Source organism: Rhamphochromis longiceps, linkage group LG18 (assembly GCF_057381845.1).
Source record: "Rhamphochromis longiceps isolate RC_006_pf linkage group LG18, R_longiceps_female_GT1.1, whole genome shotgun sequence".
Taxonomy (NCBI): Eukaryota; Metazoa; Chordata; class Actinopteri; order Cichliformes; family Cichlidae; genus Rhamphochromis; species Rhamphochromis longiceps.
Genome location: NC_140574.1, coordinates 5,456,407 through 5,479,280, shown reverse-complemented (window position 1 = coordinate 5,479,280; position 22,874 = coordinate 5,456,407). Strand labels below are relative to the sequence as shown.

General features: G+C 39.5%; 1 protein-coding gene across 3 annotated transcripts in view; it reads right to left on the bottom strand.

The window, feature by feature from the left end:
- Positions 1 to 21,922, bottom strand: part of larp4b (La ribonucleoprotein 4B) — a 54,408-nt gene extending 32,486 nt beyond the window's left edge. For all 3 annotated transcript variants that reach the window (XM_085388755.1, XM_085388756.1, XM_085388757.1), the window contains exons 1-2: positions 21,356 to 21,922; positions 12,227 to 12,360 (exon numbers count right to left, since the gene is read on the bottom strand). In XM_085388755.1, coding sequence (XP_085244881.1) covers positions 12,227 to 12,307 — 81 coding nt within the window. In that variant the 5' untranslated portion in view covers positions 12,308 to 12,360; positions 21,356 to 21,922. The remainder of the gene's footprint in view (positions 1 to 12,226; positions 12,361 to 21,355) is intronic.
- Positions 21,923 to 22,874: the final 952 nt, after the last annotated feature.

The window sequence follows — 22,874 nt, the reverse complement described above, 5'->3', positions numbered from 1 at the left end:
GATAACTCAAAGGCAAGCCAAGTCGTAAAAGACTGATCTAAGAGATTTGTTGACGAGGCTGGACAGTGGTGAGAAAAGCAGTGGTGTGGTGTCTGTGTATTGGTGGCATTTCCCTGCTTTGGCAACAGATTTAAGAATGAGGATCTGAAATCTTTTGATATGGCTACCCAGTTGCTAAACTACATTTACACTTTTTGAGTACATCCCCTTCGGTTTCCAAAGCTGGATAACTCCTTAAAAACTAGTCTGCATTTCTGTCCCCACAGTTTTGATTACATCTGCATTCATACACAGAGCATTTTCATACCTGCATATGCAGTGAAACTGCAGCTTCTCTCTGTCGTATGACCCACTAAAAAAAATAAAATAAAATAAAAAAAATTTGTGAAGATTCCCGTCAGGCTCACTTTCTTTCCAGCTTGTGTCCATAATTGATTTGATTTAACATGCACAGCTAAAAATGGGTCACGCTCAATTTCTGGTGTGTTTCTGACACATATGTGCAAAGCATATGGTGTATCACTCCGTCTCTGTGTGAACGCATGCGTGTGAATAAGGAACAACACAATTCTGGTAGCACCAAATGGCTTGCACATTATTATCCATAAAACTGAGTGCTATTTTACTACAATTATATTTACAATTTGGTGTTTTACTGTTACAATTTTAAACTTACCGTATGGAGTGATAGGAGTGCCAAAATTAAATAAATACAGAAAATAATGTGTGAATTAAAATGGAAATAAAATTAATACACAATTAAACGCATAATTACTTAAAATACCAAATATTCATCCATCCACAGGACCCCAAGATGAGCAGTTTCCCTGCACAGCAAGTTGAGGCTAATGTGGGGCAGCCAGGTATCCCAGAATGAATGTCAAGCACCCTAAAATCTAAGTCCAGTTTTAAAATGGTACCGTTGCCAAAAAGTTCATTTGCAAAAGCACACCAGCATTTGTTGAGATCTCTGACCAAGTTGTGAGCCAAAGCTAACTTCAAACCAAAGCATTTTTTTAGACTACATGGTTCTTAGACCCGTCCCTGAATTTAATGGATTAGATTGACAAGTAAACCAAATTCAAGATGCAATGTAGCACCGCAACCATGAAATAATTAGAGAAACAAGTTTCAAGTAAAATCAATTTATATTTAAATGAATAGACTATGTGCACGGTAGCATATGCTACTTCCGGTGTGGAAACTCCTGTGGGGAGTTTTGTTTCCGGTGTCCTATTAGCGCCTTGTTTACGGTCCAAAACAAGTTAAGCAAATGAATGAATCAAGCGGCGATTTACATTTCTATAGATGTCTTGGGCATTTACCCAATATATCTGTAAATGATTTTCATCGACTGGTTGATATTTTTTCCCTGCGCCTCAAAGCAAAAGAGAAAAGGGATTCAAATGTTATATTTCTCAGCTGTCCCTCGGGTGTTAGGTTCTAAAAATAACCAGCGATAGGTGAAATCAAGTAGCCGATTTTATTTTTTGACGGTGCAAAACGTTTGGTGGACATCGTGGACATACAGTACTGCACTTCAGAGTCACACTGCTATCGATCGATGCAGCGACTCTGTACTGTCCCAAGAGAGACGTCACGGAGGAGATCGTCTGCAGCGATCAGGGCACAGGACACAATGTGACGTTTAAAAAAAAAAAATAAAATAAGCATGCAAACTTGCACTAAAAAAAATCTGCGAAACAGTGAGGTGAAAGGTGAACCGCATTATTAGCGAGGGACCGCTGTAATTTTGAAGGTAAGTCACAACATACCCTTCGTAAATACCAATGTATAGAAACCCTTACCAGCAATCATTCATTTTTTGTGTGGCTTTTTTTCTCGGTTTGTTAACATGCTGTGTAGGTGTGTACTTGACTAGCTGATCTTGACATTATGGGGGAAACATCTGGTTTGACTATTGTTCACCTGTAGTTTGAATGCTGAACATTTGCCTGTTTAAATCATGAGACCAGTCACTATACAGAGATGTGCTTCTGAATGTGGATGATGTGTCTTCTGCTGCAGTAATGCAGTTCTGCTTGTGTTGAGTGATGTAAACAACTGATCGATCTAAACTGTTTAAACGTCAAAATTGATCATTAGATTTTTTATGACACAACAGTGGTGAGTGTTCCCACCTTCTGCTCTTTGTAACTTAACGCGATCTTTCCGTTTTCGAGTTTTGGACATGATTTTGGAGTATATCTTCGCAGTAGCGATTGACCGCCAAGTAAAGCTACCGGAAATGTACAACCCTACATCCGGTCTCAAACCAGGAAGTTAGCATTTTCTCGTGCACAGGGTCAATCATTACTGAATTATCAACACGTTTAATTAATTATTTAATCGTATTTACAAAGCATGCCTTAATATAACTGCATAGCCCAGTAGTAAGTGTTTTTTGAGATTACAAAGATACAAACTGCATGATTAATTGTTGCGGAATTTTATTCATATCTGACAGAAATGAGTGTGCAGACTAACCCGCAGTTCAATCTGAATTCTGAGGAAGTAACTGTTAACACTTTTGTTTTTTTATGTTGGTTGACGATCAAGTTTTACTTCCTGTGGGCTCAACAGTTTCACAAGCTTTAGATTCAAACCTTTGTTCAAAACTGAATTAGCTGGTAGCAGCTGGGTCATGTAGAGTCTACGGTCCTTTTAAATGCTCATTATATAAATGTGAAAGTAACCTGGCCTAAACTACAGCTCTTGTGCGTTATATGATGTGGTGCTCTCTCTTTGCTCAGTAACCTTGATATGCTGAACTGTGTGGATTTAACTGAGAGCTGTATTTTTCTTCTCTGACCACTTTTCCCACAACGAATCCCACCTGAGACCTACCCAACCATGAGGATAGTTTGCTCTTTCCTTTTCACTGCCAATCTACTTTCTAATCATGTGCATCTGTAAATGACAGTGGGGGAAAAAAAAAAAAAAAAACAAACACCCAGCAGGCTCTTTCCATTTCCTAATTTTGGAGCACACGGGAAAAATAACTTTTCTTCGCCTCAAGGCCATCCGCTCACTTTCTGCCCATTTCCTCAATTGTGCATTCTTTCCTTTTTGAGGAGGTTGACTGAAGCCCAACCTGAGGAGTCAACCCCTGTGAATGCTTGTTCTCAGGTCAAGTCCCCATATTTCACCTGCACTGTACCAGCAGCAGCTATGCTTCACTGCACTGAGGAAATTCCAGTTTCTGCTACAGTAAGAATTACCATTAAGAAACAGCGAGTGTAAGAATGTGTTTTCCCTTTTAAAAACACAAACGAGCATGAGATACACTCATATCAGGGGAGTGGCTTAAAGCCCAGGAACCAACACTAGAAACACTCAGCTTCAAACCGCAGCGCTTGGATATAATTTAAAAAAAAAAAAAAAAAAAAAAAAAATGCCCTCAAAAAGCACTTTGTGTTTAAGGAAACAGGTGTGACTGATCACAAGACTTTCCAGGTTTTGTTTTCATAATAGTAGGAAGCCAAAATTGTAACTGACAAATCTGGGTGTTAAGTTAGTAGCAAAAATAAATAGCATGAATAAATGTAGCACAATTAACATTTTTATCATCATTATCCTTTTTTAATAATTGTTGTAGGCCAACATTGATTGAGAACCCAGCTCAAACCGGAGCAGATGGCTGCTCCTCCTGGAGCCTGGTTCTGCAGCAGGTTTCTTTTTGCTAAAAGGGAGCGTTTCCTCCCCAATGTCGCCACGTGCTTGCTCAAAGGGAGTCACTTGATTGTTCGGGTCTTGGTGTAATTATTGTTGGGTCTTTACCTTATAATACAAAGTGCCCTGAGGTGACTACCATTGTGATTTGGTGCTGTATAAATAGAACTGAACTGAAACTCCATTTGTTATACTAAATGAAAAACGCCTCATCAAAAAGTGCTGCAACATCTCACTTGTTGCTTTCATGATAAATACCAATATACAGTGGGGCAAAAAAGTATTTAGTCAGCCACTGATTGTGCAAGTTCCCCCACCTAAAATGATGACAGAGGTCAGTAATTTGCACCAGAGGTACACTTCAACTGTGAGAGACAGAATGTGAAAGAAAAAAAAAAAAAAAACATGAATTCACATGGTAGGATTTGTAAAGAATTTATTCGTAAATCAGGGTGGAAAATAAGTATTTGGTCAATAACAAAAATACAACTCAATACTTTGTAACATAACCTTTGTTGGCAATAACAGAGGTCAAACGTTTACTATAGGTCTTTACCAGGTTTGCACACACAGTAGCTGGTATTTTGGCCCATTCCTCCATGCAGATCTTCTCGAGAGCAGTGGTGTTTTGGGGCTGTCGCCGAGCAACACGGACTTTCAACTCCCGCCACAGATTTTCTATGGGGTTGAGGTCTGGAGACTGGCTAGGCCACTCCAGGACTTTCAAATGCTTCTTACGGAGCCACTCCTTTGTTGCCCGGGCGGTGTGTTTTGGATCATTGTCATGTTGGAAGACCCAGCCTCGTTTCATCTTCAAAGTTCTCACTGATGGAAGGAGGTTTTGGCTCAAAATCTCACGATACATGGCCCCATTCATTCTGTCCTTAACACGGATCAGTCGTCCTGTCCCCTTGGCAGAAAAACAACCCCATAGCATGATGTTTCCACCCCCATGCTTCACAGTAGGTATGGTGTTCTTGGGATGCAACTCAGTATTCTTCGTCCTCCAAACACGACGAGTTGAGTTTATACCAAAAAGTTCTACTTTGGTTTATCTGACCACATGACATTCTCCCAATCCTCTGCTGTATCATCCATGTGCTCTCTGGCAAACTTCAGACGGGCCTGGACATGCACTGGCTTCAGCAGCGGAACACGTCTGGCACTGCGGGATTTGATTCCCTGCCGTTGTAGTGTGTTACTGATGGTGACCTTTGTTACTTTGGTCCCAGCTCTCTGCAGGTCATTCACCAGGTCCCCCCGTGTGGTTCTGGGATCTTTGCTCACCGTTCTCATGATCATTTTGACCCCACGGGATGAGATCTTGCGTGAAGCCCCAGATCGAGGGAGATTATCAGTGGTCTTGTATGTCTTCCATTTTCTGATGATTGCTCCCACAGTTGATTTTTTCACACCAAGCTGCTTGCCTATTGTAGATTCACTCTTCCCAGTCTGGTGCAGGTCTACAATACTTTTCCTGGTGTCCTTCGAAAGCTCTTTGGTCTTGGCCATGGCGGAGTTTGGAGTCTGACTGTTTGAGGCTGTGGACAGGTGTCTTTTATACAGATGATGAGTTCAAACAGGTGCCATTCATACAGGTAACGAGTGGGGGACAGAAAAGCTTCTTACAGAAGACGTTACAGGTCTGTGAGAGCCAGAGATTTTCCTTGTTTGAGGTGACCAAATACTTATTTTCCACCCTAATTTACGAATAAATTCTTTACAAATCCTACCATGTGAATTCATGGATTTTTTTTTTCACATTCTGTCTCTCACAGTTGAAGTGTACCTCTGGTGCAAATTACTGACCTCTGTCATCATTTTAAGTGGGGGAACTTGCACAATCGGTGGCTGACTAAATACTTTTTTGCCCCACTGTACATCTCTGCCTGCATTGAGGATACAAGCACTAAAATGTTATTTTTGGACCACACTGCCCAACCCTAATACAACCAATAATCGTGTAGCACCACCAGCCAAGAGAGCCAGACACCACACCAGAAAAGTGGCACAAACGCTTCTCAGGAAAACAGTTCGACCCAACCGGGGGAGGAATAGGAAACTTATGTTTTTAAATCTAGCTTTCACAGCTACTACACCTCACCGCCCACCTTCAGTCTAACCAGACACGTCTGGCCTGAGAAAAGCAGCAGCTGGTTAAGTGGACGACAGAGAAGGCGTATTTACTGTCACAGCCAGAATTTACCAGTATTTGGTCAGAGCCTGCTGTAATATCCCACCCCAGTGACCACATTTAGCCCCAACAGGCTCGCATGTGTTGCTGTCAATCAAACCTGCAGAGCTGTGAAGTTCCCTACGAAAGCATAGAGGTCGTGCAGATGAACTGAGGAATCTCTGGGGACAAGATTGAGGGCTAATATGCAGAGTCACCGATAAAAGGAAGACACACAGGAATAACCACTTTAGCTCTGGCAGTATTCCTCCTTTGCAGCAGGCTTTAAATCTGGGATGCTTTCATTCTCACTTCCTGATCCGAAAGGCTTGTGGAACAGTCAATGTTAAGTGATCAGAAATGGAAAAAGATTAGGTCCAGTTACATTTTGTGTTTAAATTTGAAATGTATTTTTTGAATGCACGTCCAAAGGTTTTCAATGAAAAATAATTAGCATATAAATAAGGAGCAGAGTGGCAGCATTTCAGGGTGAAAATAACCATGCTGGTGGACTATTAGTACTGTCAAACATAAGTACTGTTGAAGTATAATGAAAAGAGATGCAGTTTTTCCACAATTCAGTTTACGTACACACCAATATAAAAGTCAATATGGATCCTTATAAGCCTTTTTGGATTTCCGATGTTTATTTACTCTATCAATTTGGTGGTGGTCAAACACGACTTCCACAAACAAACAAAAACAAAAGCTTAACATGGTCTACTCCAAACACAGATGTCAGCAGTAAGACAAGTGATCTTTAAAAAGCTTTGAAATAAACAGCAAAAGGTGACAGCATGTGTCTTTCTTGCAGCAAAGAAAAACTACTTCAGTTTTAGACCAAATCAAAGTGAAATAAAGTTTATTGATTAATTATTCTCAGTGAAAACCTACAAATTAAAATAATTACTTTCCAACCTGTGTTCTCGTAGCTGCAGTTCATGAAGTGTTAATACTGGGCAACAGACAAGGACCAAGCATAAAAACATTTACACATTTTCTACATCAACACCTAGCTACATGCAAATTCCAGGGACGATGTGACACATGCAGCTTGCAGTGCTGCAGCTCTAGTGCTGGCCTTCATCTAGAGGTGTTAGTGAGGTCTGGCTCAACAGGTTGCCGAGCTGAGAATCAATATTACACTTTAAGCATAAAGACTTGAGAAGATATGTTGCTGTTAGGCGACTTTAAAAAAAAAAACTCATCGTGACTAGGGATGGGTATTGAAACCCGGTTCTTGTTGAGAACCAGTTCCCACTGTTTCAATTCCTTGGAATTTTTTGCCATTTTTGCAAACGATTCCTTTATCGATTCCAGTCGCCCCGAATGACGTCACCACGTTGCGGAGCGTCATTTACCTGGCAGGAAACACGGTGCCTAAGCTCAAACGCTCAAAAGTTTGGTTATACTTTGCGAGAACGGATGACAACAGGGCAACTTGCAATACTTGCAAAGTAGATGCTTTCTCCCTTAAACGAAACACTACGAATATGCAAAAGCATTTGCTCACAAAACCCGCGATGACCTTAAATGAATGTCGTGTTTTTAGCGCGATCTGCCTCATTACAAAACCATTACTGTGCATTTAGGTGACCATGATGAGAGAGACAGACAGAGTCTGGCTCAGATGCTGGCAGTTCTCGCTGCAGTCTACCGGTAGCGTCTCCTTTCAGGCCAGGATAGACGAATGTCACAGAGCAGAGACTAAGTTTGTGGTAAAAGGCTTGAACCCATTTGCCACAGCAGATGCCCCGATTTTCGGTAAGTGAATGTGTTTAATTGTAGGCAGGGACATTACTGGATATTCTTGTGTAATTGCTACAGAATAATTGATGTTATACTTTGTTATTGCCACAGAAGAATATTCATTTTATTATTTTACATTTACATTTTTTTTTTTCCTGGGGACCCTGTGACACCCCATTGTAGAGCCGTAGGCTGGATCTTTTAAGATCTCACTGTTGGGTTTGTAAGGCCATGTTACTCCTAAATTTCTCTCTTGTTCAAAGAGCAGATATAAAACAAAGTTCTAAGCTAATCGACCTTAGTGTTCTCCTTTTTTAAAAAGAATCGATAAAGAATCGAATCGTTAAACAGAATCGAAAATGGAATCCGAATCGTGAAAATCTTATCAATACCCATCCCTAATCATGACTTGGTTGTGTTCAGCATTAGCTGCTATAATGATTGAGTGAAGTCCACCTTTAGAGAAGCTCTACATACTTCATGAACCCACTGATCTTGCTTCGTAGCACAACACTCGGGTCCCCAGATGCTCTGCGTGGAGCAACTGCCCTGCCCGGGATTTAAAAAAACAAAAAAAAAAAACAAACCTCTTATAGGTTGATTTATAGCAGGAGTGGGGGGGGGGGGAGACTCCAGGCCTCAAGGGCCGGTGTTCTGCAGGTTTTAGATGTGTCCTTGATCCGACACAGCTGATTTAAATGACTAAATTACCTCCTCAACATGTCATGAAGTTATCCAGAGGCCTGGTAATGAACTACTCGTTTGATTCAGGCGTGTTAATCCAGGGTGAGATCTAAAACCTGCAGGACACCGGGCATTGAGGCTGATTTAAAGTATCTCTGCTCTCCATATCATTCTACATTGTCACATCTACCTTGTGATGGATGGAGCCTTTCACAGCTGTTAGCACAGACTGTTTAGGCTACCAGGCGAACTAACATTACCCAGCAGGTTGTTCAGCGGTATATTTTATTAACGTGGAGTTATTAGTTCACAAATATTGTGTGCCATAGGGTTGTCCCAATAGACAATATTGTGGGAGATCTGGGGGGGAAAAATTCAAGCAGAGAGCTAATGTGTTATTTTTAAACTGTGTGTTTAATTTACATTTCCTAACCTCGTGTGAAAAGAGCAAAACGACCGATGACTGCAACAAGATGCAACTGTTTATTCTGTATGATGGAAGGCTTTAAGAGGCCACAAATCCTGGTGCCACCTCCCTCGGAAGATTTTCCAAAACAGTACTAATGGGAAGCATACTCTTTGTGAGGCAAACAAAGATTATGCTTGACTTGAACTCGGATAATGGAAATGTCTGCTTGACACCCACGGTGACCTTCTGCAATTTCAGACACACCCAGATGTACGTTAATGACACTTCACACGTTGCACCGGCTCAGTCAGTGCAGACCACAGAACGAAACTGACTGATCGGTGTGATTCATCTTTAATATACAACGTGTAGAGAACTTGAGATATTTCTCTGTGTTTAAAAAGAAGAAACCACATCTGTTTATACTGTGTTATTTTTTAACTTACAAATATTAAGCAGGAAAGCCACTTAAGACTCAATCCCGAGTTTTAAACCGATGAGGACTTTTAAATTAGTTTTCTAACCCTTTTGTGTAAAAATGAAAACCATGATTATTACATTAGAACATTTCAAAGCATCTGTCATAGAAAAACAGTGTAGTCAGACCCACTCAGTCATTTTACTAAAAAAAAAAATAACATGTTACCTAAAGACAGGACTCAAACTTTGATGTGTCTGGCCTTCACGCTTCAACGAGAAATAAAATGTCACAGCTATGATCAATAGGACTGCTACAGGCCCATGAAAAGTGAGAAACAAAAACAGGTCATGGTTATTTAGTTACAAGAGTTGCCTTTTTCTTTGCCTCCCGATTCTTTATTGAACAGTCATCTATTATATGCAATCAGTGTGGGAAATCAGCTGCAGTGAAAAGCAGGCTGTGGCAGCTATGATGCTATTTTGGCTGGTTTAAAATACACCCCCCCCCCCCCAACGTAGTTTAATGTAGGCAGGCTGTTGCTGGAGAAACTTAAACTTTCTCTGGCTGATTTACCATGAAATACATCCATAGAGATAAATAAATGTGACAGGTAATCCAAAGTCCAGAAATAAAAACTGAATATTCCAAGATTTAAAATTAAATTATATTTATTTCCATTGTTACATACGAAAAAGAGGTTTTTGTTTTTTAGATTTCGATACTTTGAGAATTTATGTTATGGTACAGCCCCAAAGCCATCCCCACAAAAGATAATTCACTGTGACAACTCATGTGACATTATGAAAATGCGACATGAATACTGACCTTTAGAGTATCTTTACTGCTACGCCCATTATAGAACAACTCTAAAGTAGTGCACGGCAGCACTTTAATATAAAATACAGATTGTATAGTATTTATATTCAGGTAAAATCTATTATGATGTCATTGGTTTCTAAGGGCATAGAAACTATTACAGGCTGTCTGCGGCAATGCAGAGGTTTTTCACTTATTCCAACACAAACTATAAGGATTGTGATCTGGACATCACATATAAAATCCTACAATTAAAAATTATAAACATGGCTTTGTGTACAAAACCATGATATGGGATTACAACATAAATGGCATAAAGATAAATTAGGCTAAAATGCATCCTGTTATAAAGACACTTGGAACATCTTACCAAGAAACAGTTCCCACACTAGTGTCTGTCATCTGACATACATTATAACCTTATATATGAAAAATAAATTCAAACGGGAGCTGGATGAAGAAATCCCAGAAGAGATCTGATACCACATCAACAACACAATCACTGAAATTGAGGGAATTTAGTTGGAAGAACCAGATTGTTAACTTTAATGCTCCAAATTACAAGCAAACAGACAAACACTAAACAGCCATGCTGGAAATTATGAAAATGTGGTCATATGGAACCAAACCACACTCACATTTGGGAAAATAAAACTGGGATTTATTCAGCTTTAGGTAAGCTTGGTGAAAGACTCTGAAATATATGATTCCAAGATCATTTCAGATCCTATACTTGAGTTGTCATATAAGGGACGTATATCGTAAGGACATATCTGACACCAGCAAAGAAAATTATCACCAAACACTGACTAAGGATTGAAACACCAAGCTACAGAATGAGGTGTTTGCTGTTGAGGAGATTCTGTTGATGTGAAAGCTCAGACAGGAAAAAAAAAAAAACTTTCTCCAAGACTGGGACAAAGGGTTGTCATACAAAGTAAAGAAAGGACTTAAAATAAAGGATTTTGAATAAATTGCTTAGAGGCAGACTTGCACTGGCCTGGGACTGTTCAAATGTACATGAACTTGATTTTTTGTGTTTGTTTTTGGCTAATTTTTAATTTCAGCATTTGTGTAGGTGCTTTACATGGATAAACAAGGCAAATAAAATAAAAGCTACAAAAAAAGATAAATATGGCCTGAAGAAAAGTGATCTTACATCATCAAAAATAATTTTATTAATTAAATGCTGTCAAAGCTGTAAAGGCTCCATTATTGAATCCAAAACCTCCACACAGAATCAAACTATTGTGATTTCCAGGTCTGAGCCAGTTTGTAGATCAGATGTAAGGGTCCAATCATTAGGCTTGTTCATGCAGTAATTAACTGTTATTTACACATAAAAATCAGCATAAAACAGTTAATAGAACAAAAAACTTAATAAATAAATTTAAAAAAGTTTTATGACTTATGACACTGTTTAAAGGACAAAATAATTTCTCTCTCCAGCTGGTAAGGCTCTGCTCAAATCTATGTTTACCCCACAATCTATTATTTTCACATTTAAACATCTGTTTTACAAAGACTCACTCAAATATATAATCATACGAAGAATATGCATTTACAGCCCTAATGTATTTGCTTTAGTACTGTGCCCTCGTTAAGACATTTTTGTTGAATATTAATGAAAAGCTGCTGTGTATCCTTAACACAGACATCAAACTTTGTCTGAAAACCAGTGTGAAAATGTCCCTGATGCAACCAAAAACTGTGCGCCATGTTTTCCATCAGTCAAATGGATTATTTTAATGAACTGGAAACAACATAAACCAAATTGTTTCTGTACGGTTCATTCGTGTAACAACTTTATTGACTTAGAGGAACAGGAACACGGGCCAGGTCAGCGTGTTACTGTGTACCCCTCCTTCTCCTTCTACTCTAAGCTCCACCTCAGTTTCTTTCTTGTTTTTAAAAATCTTTCATTGTAGTCACCGTCTACAGCGCTGCTCAAGTTGCTGCCAAGAACTGATCCAAGTTTGCTTACATTTGCATGTAAATTTCTGCGCTCAACAATAGTGACTGCTGAAAGTCAGCAATCACGCCTTTGTAGGGCCAAAGATCCAAAGAAATATGCCTGGCTCTTCAGCTAAAGGGTATCCAGACCAAAAACAGGATCAGTTCCAACCTTTTTTGTTCAGTTTAAGTGCAGCTACAACTCCCTGAATGACTGTGTTTGCATACAAGCTCAACACATGCTGGAACAGTATTGAACTACAACAAACCGAGCAGGTGGCTCCAGTAAAAACAGCACAGTGGTGTAAAGCTCAACTGAAAAACATGAGTGTTTGCACGTTACACTCACCAAATGAGAGTTCTCTTTTGCCTCTTGTACTTGCTGCACCTGTGGTTCAGCTACAACTTTCGTGTCCTGGTCAGAAGTCATGAGCCGTCTGCTTCTTGGCTCCTCAGGGAGAAGTCTCTGTGTCACCAAGTAAGCTACAGGGGGGCAGAAGGGACAAACAAGTCTGAGTCAACAACGGATGTTTATCAGCGTATCATCAGCTGGTACATGTGTAAGACAAAGGAGTCAGGAGGTAGTGTCTGACAGTTGCGTTATTAAATCTGATTTTTCACACAAATTGTTTTTAATGCTTGTATATGGACAGAATAACAATCGGTGCATGTGTGGATATTTTCCTCGTACAGACTTAATTTACACTAATTTAAACTACCAACACGTTGCTGTTTCTCTTAAAATTGTAATGGCAAAACTGACAATATGCTGTTGTTCAAACCATTTCAATCTGTGCTTAATGACATGTACGGAGGCCACTATTCTAATTTCAGACACTTCAGACAGTCGTGATGACAAAATGTGAAAAATCAAACGTCAACTTGTTCTGACACATTGAAAGTATGTCACACCAATGTACAAGAAAAGCTATCAATTAGCAATAATACAAATACAGTAACACAAAAAGCTCTGAAACTCATAACAGAAACAACCGGCGAATTAGACCCATCTACTTTATAGGCCTCGATTACACAACGTGGCTTTGATTCATATTTAGCAGCTGTTTGTTTAGTCGACAGTTTGGCCATGTTTTGGCCATTTTTGCATTAAACAATGCAGGCTTTAATATTTAGCCAGTTATTTAAATAAAATGTGTAATTGTTCTTTTGTGCTGTTGTTTTTATTGAACGGTTGCATTTGTCAAGGTCAAATTTTGTATTTTATATTCCCATTCAATAAAGGATTTTCCATTTCCTGCTGCCTGTGGATACTGACATTTACTGATGACAGTGCTGATGTTTATCTCGTGCTTTTATGGGTTTACCAGCACTCATGCTTGTAGGACTGAATTTTAACATTATGGTTTTTTCTCACTTTTAAAAATAAAATAAAATTTAAAAAAAAAAAAATGTACGTGTGTGATGGTGCATCCCAGCATAGAACAATCATGCAGTTATGTTGAAAACAACAGGTGCATCCATAGAAAGTAAACAGTTTTCTATCTTTAACACCTGCTACATTTGCTGCTTGTGGGGCACACAAAAAAAGTGAACTTTTAACCTCTTTTGACAATTTTTATTAGGGGTATTTTTTTAAAAAGATACATAGTAGCATTGCAATATTTTGTTATGGTGGTATTGTATCTATACAGAGACACCAAAAATCTGTATTGTAATGAAACACAATAATCTGGGCCAATCAAATAAAGAAACAAAGAAAGAAAGAAATCATTGTATTGAATTTTTTCACATTCTGCAACAGATTAAGACTCGTGGTAACAAAATGTTTGCCCAGAGCTTGATGCTGTTGCACTCTCATGACCACTTATGATGGCAGGGCGATTGCACAGATTTCCAGATAGGAGGCAATCTTAATACCAACAAACTGTCAAAGTTGCAACTTTGACAGACTGCAGTAACTCAGAAAAATTGTTGGAAGCTTTCAAATAATTGCTAATTCATAAATGAGACAGATTGCCAACAAGTTGCCATGAGTCTAAATGAGTCTTTGTCAATGACCAGGATTCGAGGGGACTCAACACAACAGGCTGCCAGCTAGTTGTATTCTGGTTTATATGCCTATAGAACAGCAAGGTTGCAGAGTGGAAATGTATTAATTAAATGTGAATTTCTGTCTATGTAGAGAGCAGCAGATATGTGCTTGTCAATGGTTTATCACAGTTAATTGCCTACTTGACCCCATTCAATAGCAGACAGAGCACACAGACTTTGTCTGGCAGCATTTATGGCAGGTTGTCATGACAGTCGAATTTTTGCAGAGAAAAAAAAAAAAAAGAAGAAGAAGAAGAAGAAGAAGAAGAAGAAGAAGAAGAAGAAGAAGAAGAAGAAGAAGAAGAAGAAGAAGAAGAAGAAGAAGAAGAAGAAGAAGAAGAAGAAGAAGAAGAAGAAGAAGAAGAAGAAGAAGAAGAAGAAGAAGAAGAAGAAGAAGAAGAAGAAGAAGAAGAAGAAGAAGAAAAGAAAGAAAGAAAGAAAGAAAGAAAGAAAGAAAGAAAACAGCTTAAGTGTGATAACTTTATCTTATAGGATAAAACAGATACTGGCTAAGTTAAACTTTGAGGACATCACTGAAAAAAATTAGTTAAAAGAATGTGATCGGGGGTTTTTTCAAATGTGTTGAAAGAATGCAGCTGACAAAATGTGAAAAAGTAGAGTATGTGTTATTGCAATACTCATCGCAAAATATTTTTAAAAATTTAAATTGTCATATCATGAGTGAAGTATTCTGATAAGACTGTATCGTAGAAGGTGGCAATGATCATCATATTCCACATATGTGGCTAAAAACTGCAGTCTGTATCAGTTAGCAGCATGTGAGTGATTAAAAATGATTAATGCTAATGTTGTAATCTGCTGTCTCAACAGAAAAGTTGATAATAAACCAACAATAAGACGGACACAGATCATGTGTGTAATTTCTGGTTGATCTTCAGCCTCATTTCTCTGAGGCGGTGAAAGCAGGCGCATTAAAACAAAAATGTTTTTCTTCAGTTAACAGGAGCAGCACTCGTCATTGGTTGGATTATTACCTGCCGTGATTGTGACAGTCTTTTCTGGACTGACTGCTCAACAAACGTGAAGAAAATAATCTTTTCAGCTGCTCTCATCCACTGCTCTCTCGTTTCACACAGCAATAAAGCAAACGCACAAAGATAAGTCAAAATAAAAGCTGTCCGTTTAGTTTGCCGCTATGTTTTTAAAATCTAAATGTGTAAGACAATATTTGTTATTAAAGCTTTAAAATAACTGTAATAGCAGGTAAGTCTGCTAGAGAGATTGGATAGCTTCTATAAACCTGAAGTTTACCAAATTTACAGCTCGCAGCAGACTAAACAAACAGCTTTTCCTTAAAGCCAAAAATGTCACTTTTCTTCAGGCGGTCTAATGAAGGACTCTTATGGGCTTTAACAACTGCCCCTGTCAGTGCTACAACGCTCCATCCTTCTGGCTAAATATTTGAACATACACTCCTAAATACTTTTTATTGTCCTCGTGCATCTATTTTTAGCCACAAATGCGAGCAAAACACTTACATCATCAAGCCCTGCCTCCCTGAATTCTTTTCCACGTAAAAAGGACGCTTAGCTGCACTTTTTGCTTTCTGTTTATACACGAGTCAAACGTCATGAGGTTTTGTAGGTCAAGTTCTCGACATCACTCTGTCATCCCCAAGGCCCGATTGGATGATCACTTCCACAACATTTGACCTCAGTGTAACGGGGGGGACAAAACAAAACACCACTGGAAACACCTTCTTTTCTGTCCTGCTTGTAAAGCGGTGATAATCCGCCCAACAATCGGGCGCCTGTCCCTGACACGGGCCCTCGCTGTGTTCGCATACAAAGCAGAAAAAGAATGGTGTGGCTGTAAAGCCGGTGACCTTTGATCCACATAATGACACAGTGTCACTGCTGCTGTGATGAATGGGGCATAGCACAAGCCTCCATCAACTCACATCAATAATTGAAGCATCTGTTTGCGTGATAAACTTTGCACCTAACATTGTAAAAACGGTTTGACAACTGAAACCTGCACACAACCCGAGTGTGTAACTAGCTGACAAGTCATGCAAAATCTATTATTTTATTATTTTTGGACTAAATAGGAAGCCAGTACCCAACGATTGGGTGTGGGGGTTCTGGGTTTTCATGTCACCTTGTGTGCTTCAGTACCAAATTCTCTGTGATGTATTTTTCTGTTTCTGCTGTCACACATTTAAAGGACTGACATACTGACACAACAAAGTCTTGGCAGCCTTTTTTCCGAACTACTGCTCTTTAATGCTGACGTTCTGATTTGAACTTCTACCTCTGATAAAAATCACCACGCACATAAATAAATTAAAAAAAAAAAACCCTGGTGCTGTGATTAAAGCCAGAAAGTCTCATTCTTGTCTATGTCAGCTGCCCTTCGGTCAACTGCCTGTTCCAATTGAGGCTGAACCACGCTCACCTCAGAGAGCTCTTCCAGAAAGGGTCGTGGTCTGAAACGGTTTCTGCAGATTTAAAACTACAGACACCGTAAGAGCTTATTTGGTAAACAGCTTAAGGAAGGAAAAAAAGAAAAGAAAAGAAAAATGGTGTTAGTCTGTCCCTAAAACACCCTAACAGCCATTTTTGTTGGCAGAGCCCATGTTACATGAATTGCAGGAAGCTTTTGGGGTACAGATGGGGGAGAAGACTGCAACAGGCAACGCTGAACTGATGTTCTGCACTGCACCTACGAGGCAAGCGGCACAGAGCTGAAAGCAGACCATGTGAAAGCCTGTGAGCACTCTGGAGATAAAAGAAGCTGAAGGCAAACACTAATAATCCTTCCACAGGTTCACTTACAGAAACCTCAGTAGTTTTACTTCCTCTAGAGAGATCTTACCGAGCTAAAGCTCTCCTTTAATCATCCTGACTCGAGCTGATCAGGCTTTGCTTTTGTGGAGGACCAAATGCTTCCTGCTGGAGCAAAAATAGTCATCGTTTGATCCGGACTGTGTCGTTTTCATGATTGCTGGCCGCCAAATTTATAAACAAATTTTAAATTCAATACTTTTGTGCAGAAACTTGAAATCATATTATGAACCTGTTAGATCTACATCTACTTGATATATAAGCTGACCCATAACACAACAAATGACATAGCTACCAGGCTGTGATATCAGCTAAAATACTCTTCGTTTAGCCCAAAGGTTGGGCAATGCTTGTGTTAGAGTAGTGAGAACAACCTTTTCACTCTGGTCAGAAACTATCGCACACCATGAAGCTGAAAGCATGCAAACTTGGATCACTAGCCACAAATGTAAATATGAATCAACTGAAAGAACCACTCAGAGGAAACGGAGAACTTGTGAAAATGACAGTTGTTGTGACATTAATGTAAACTATTTTAAACTACTTCAGGAACCTCACACTGGTAATACTAATGTTACTGAGGTAAAGCATCAGTCCAATTGATTCAGCTAAAACATTTAACATGTTCTGCCTTGTTTGTGTAAGAGTAAATACACAGAAAGGTTGGACAGCTTTTGTCCTAAAATAGACTGTGTGAACTGTGCTGCTCTCAAAAACAGTAAAGATGACGATTTTGCGTCCTGCGCTGGGAGCTGTTGTTCATCAAATGTCATCTAAATATTAACCAAGTTGAGTTTTTCTTAATTCTGTTTTTGCTATCACGCACAGTAACTCACTAATTGCTCATCAATTTGAATTACTCATTATTTCAAAAGCATATAAATCCCTCCTGTGGCAAGTAGTTAAGAAGAGAACTCACACCTCCCCACACCCACACCATTTTAAAATTAAATTAAATCCAGATAAAAAAAAAAAATCAGAAGTTTATTTTAAAATATAATTAAAGAAGCTCATTTCTCTCCAATTCAGCAACAATTACATTTTTTAGCTTTAAGCAGCCAGCAGGAATACATCTCATGCCCACAGCGTTGTAATTTTAACCTGAGACAACACCTTCAACCAACACACAAACTGCCTTTTAGAGAAAACACCTGCACTCTGAGAGTGAGCCAAGTGTGATATTTACTTTATGCAGGATAAACTCCAGACCAGAGACGTTTCCCTTTGGTCGCTCTACAGGTCGTCACTGAAATATTATCAGTCTGTCAAAACATTTAACATGGATAATTGTGAGAAGCCAAAACTGTAAGTGAAATGTAATTTTCATTAATCACACAGCAATAAGGCAGCCTAACCTGGTAGTGTGTAGTACTGTGGTTTAAAGTAACAGCTTATAAATATTAAGTCAAATTGAACTTGGATAAACACACAGGCTGGCTCATAACTGCCTGCTCAAAAAGAAACAACTCAAGACAAATTCTTTTCTTGCTTATTTCACCCTCACTGTACCTGAACTTAGAGAGCCCCCCCAGCCAATCCCACTCTAACTCCAACTATACCTGTACTTACAAAAGGCATAACAAAATGCCCAGATCTCTTTATTTTATCTGGCTTAACTACACCAAACATCAACAATTAGGCCAACTGATTACACAAAGGCCAACTTAATCAACTTAATCTAATTAACACTGGCAGCATCTGACCAATCACAATCATAAGTGTGCTGAGAGCAAAATTGACCGACTCAGATAAAATTATAATTTTAGAAAATACGAAGATAATACAGCCTGACCACGTCAAAGCTCTATTATTAAAGATGGAAAGGGGGGGGGGGGGGGGGGGGGGGTGGGGGTGTTTGATGTGTGCAAAAAAGTTTCAGGTTTTTACTTTTTACTTTCAGATGGAGCCTGAACATTAAACAATAAAATAAAATAAACAGTTTGTGAAGAAATAAAGACCAAAAATTAAAAACAGGATTCATATTGGTTAGTGTGTAGGATTTTTGCTGGCATAGAGTGGACCTTTAATGCGCACCTATGCATAAGCACGACTGGTATGCATATAACTGTAGCGAAAACACATTTATAGCAAATTTCAACTCTTGTTGCCCTCTCAAAGAGCTTTAGACTACAAGGCCACATTTAATCTACCTCACATCCACGGCCAATTTACAATCACCATTTAACATAAGCAGTCCTTGGACTGTGGGAGGAACATGGAGAGGACCCACATACACAGGAATAACAAGCAAACTCCACACAGAAAGGCCAGAGCCACGGTTAGAATTAGGAAATTACTTAATGTGACGCCTCAAAGTGCCAGAATACTCTCAGCATTGGTCACCATAACATCATAACGTCACTTCTATTTATGCTAGCTGCTGTTGTTTCTGTGGATTTCACAAACAAAAAGTTAAGTTTCAGTAAATTAAACCCTACTTAAAAATACTGGTTTACCATCCTTTAAAAAAATAAAATAAAACAGTACTGGTGATGGTGCTTGGTTGGTGGACACATACTTTCAAATTTCCTAACAAAACAAATTGTTTTAAAATAGTTTTAAACAGGAATAAATGTGTTCCTCAAGTCTCTATGAGTGATGCTCATCAAATGAAGAAGAGAACTTTAGAGTATGTCCAGGGTAAGATTAATCAATTCCCATAATTCTAAGACATGATACTGCCACAGAGAGATAAAGCTGTCTAATCGAGCTCAGCCCTGCATCTGCACTGGTGCACAGCCACAGGACAGCGGCAGCACTGCAGAGGTGGACCCACATCCGACCTACACAACACCTTTACAGTCTACAGTGGAACTTGAGTGGAACTCTGGTTTACCTGCTGCAGCAGCTTCTCTTTTCTGCTTTTTCCCCCAAAATTCAGAGGGCGCATTAACTTTTCATTCATATCCATGTTTTGTGTACTTTAAATATTCTTCTTGTGTCTCCCATGGTTAAAGAGGACTAACAGCAGTAGAATAATATTTTTGTTCAGTGCAACTTCTACTATGGTAGAGGTTGCACTGAATGAGCAACTTAATATAAGAATAAGCTCCAAATCTTATATCTATCATAAGAACTGCATGGTTAGAGGTTAGTGGTTCAGCAGTTATCACCTTTAGCCACTAGTTATTTTCATCTTGCTGTTATTATAACTGCAGTGAGGAGACCAGCTATAGTGGTATTTGTAGTAAGTACTTTTAGAGACACAAAAACCTCACCTGTGTGTATTCATTGTGTCACTCTTTCAGAGAATAAATGTGCAGATGTTTAGTCATGTAGAAACAATCCTTCCTGCCCGAGGTCAGAGCAATCACAGCAGCACCACTTTCTAAAGAGCTGACTGATAAATGGATAGTTATTTCATACCTGTTGAGCATTCTTATTTTGAACTTAAGCTGCTCTGGAGCAAGCGATGTATCGCCTTAACAACAAAAATACCTACATAACCCCAAAGACCCAGAGTTACACCTGAAGTTATCTTGCTCAAGTCCAAATTCTGCTTCCTAGTACAGACCTCAGAGCACACAATACAGACAATGTTAAACAACTTATTTCAAAGTTATTCCAAAGGAAAACGACAATACTGATAATAAACATTTTAATAAGCAATGTTTTTAAAGGGTGGGTTAATTTACTTAACCTTGAGTACATATTTTGTGAACAAATCCACAAAAACACCAGAAAACAAGAGATGTCTGTTAAGTAATTAGATGCAGACCAACCGCTTTTCTCATAACAAAAAATGCCCATTGTGAGTCCAGAAACCCCGCTACCACTACACCTGAGGCTGCCCCCCGAATCCCCACTTTAACCCCTCAATACAACCCTTCAACAAACAGTGATCCTTATCAAACCACATCCCATTTCCTCTACAGATGCAGTGACTCAATCATGAGGTTTAGACAGGGCCTGAACCAAAACAAGCTCTGCTCACTCCTCCCCTGTCGTGTTTCCACCCTGCTCAATCACTTCAGGTGATTTATGACCCCCAGCCGGTGCTCTAAAACAAGGCCGAGGTTCAACTCTACCGGTGAAAAATGCAAGGGTGGTCCACAGGACTGTATTTATAGTCGGTTGCTTACCGCTGGTGGAGGATGGTCGCAAGACATCTTGGATGTCTGTAAACGCTGCTAATCAGCTGCTAATCAGCGTGTACCTCCGTCCATCCACACACACTCGAGAAGCATTTGTTTGGATCAACTTGACAAGTCAAAAAACATAACAACTTCCAGTGGAGACGCAATGCAGGCGCGTTTAGCAGCTGACAGCCGGCAGTGACTGCAGCTCACATGCCAGGGGCCAAACTCAGCGACACTCCTTTAATAATTGCGCCGTGATGAGGACGAAGTGCGGCCTGAGCGTGGCTAAAGAAAAAACACAGCTACTGTAGCCACGACGCCTGTGTAGTAAAGTTGAGCCGACTGCAAAGTAGCAGCCATGTCTTGTTAGCTGGTTTTGCAGCAGCATCCAATGAAAGATGGCGACCTCAGGCGTGAATTCGCGGATTCCCCAACCCCCAACCGATTTGAATCAGTTAGTTAGCAAGAGAGCTAACTTGCCCCTGACCGTGTGTTTACCACCCCTCTCCCCTTAATGACAGAGAACAGCTTCTTACTCACCTGTCAACTCTCACTATACGGCTCTGCAAACACTGTGGTAGCTGCTGCTGGAGGTGGTGCTGGACTGAGGCCTCGAACTGGCTTCCAGGCTAAATGCGCAGGGTGTTAGCTAGCGAGCTAGCAAGCTGTATCGAGCACGCTAGCTGCGAACAACCGGCTCAAACTTCACCAGCAAACAGTCTTCAGGTGTCAGGGGACCCACCCACAGCCAGTTACAGCGCAATGACAAAAACACTCCAACACTGACACGGGGAAGGGGGGGGAAAGAAAGGAAAACGAGGTCCCCCTTAACAACACTGCAAGCTAGTTAGCAAGTTAGCTAGGTGGCTAGCTAGCTAGCCTGCCTGCCTATCAAGTTTGTGCAGTCGATGAAAACTGGCGTCTGGAAGCAAAATCCCTCACGGTCAACAGCAGGCTCTGAGGGAGGGAGGCCAGTCCAGAAACAATCAGGGGAAGCCTAAAAAGTGAGAAATAAACGTGACTCGTCTTCCAGCTTCCGATCGATCAAACATTCGCTCCTGCTAAAGATGAGAGAGAGAAGAGGGGGGTTTGGAATGGAGAAGTCGGCGTTTCCTTTCCTTTTCGTGTGCAGCGCAAAGATCGTCTATAGCACAGATTTACCGGACATCTCAGCGGCTCCGAAAAACTTTTTTTAAGTGTCCACCAAAGACCAGAGCTTCATTATAAATATTTTAATTAATAAAGCCCAATAATATCAGATAGCTTCAAACGTATTCACATATTTAAAAATGGGGCCACTTACATCTTAAACCAGGCTTTTAATCAAACAAGCAACCTATCAGAAATACACACACATACACACAAATAATCATAAGTAAAAATAAATCAGCAAAACATAATCAAGGAATATATATATATATATATATATATATATATATATATATATATATATATATATATAAGAAACAATTTTGATACTAATCGGGAAGGCATGCAAATGGTTTTTATCTGCTAGATTACCAAACGTGGCTGAGCTCAACAGGCATGGCTGTGCACTGCTATTCTTAATTTCAATATTTGGTAAAAGGACTAGTAAATAAAAACGTGTTCTTGAAATTATCTGTAGCATTTGCTTCCCTAATATTTTAATCTTCCACAGTTTGGGGACTTTAACTGTGAAAGCTGATAGCTCAAAGTTCGATATCTAAGATCTAAGAGGGTGAGTCAGTTTGTGACAGACTTTCGTAAATATAAGAAGGTCCAAGACAAATGAGGATTTTCTATTCGGGTAAGAGTATTTTAAAGGCGGCTTATATTGTTTACCTCATATCAATAGACTAACGCTACATGTTAAATAGGTTTATTGTGTTATGTTTCTGTATAATAGGTAGAAAGACACATCTTATAGTTTGAGGTGGTGCAAAGAATTTTTATATATACACAACAGTGATTACAAATTAAGAAGACAGAACTGAAGCTAAGTTAAAAAATATAAAATTCAGACTCAGATTGTGCGAAAGAGTACTTCAAATGGCATTAATTAATAATATATGCAGTA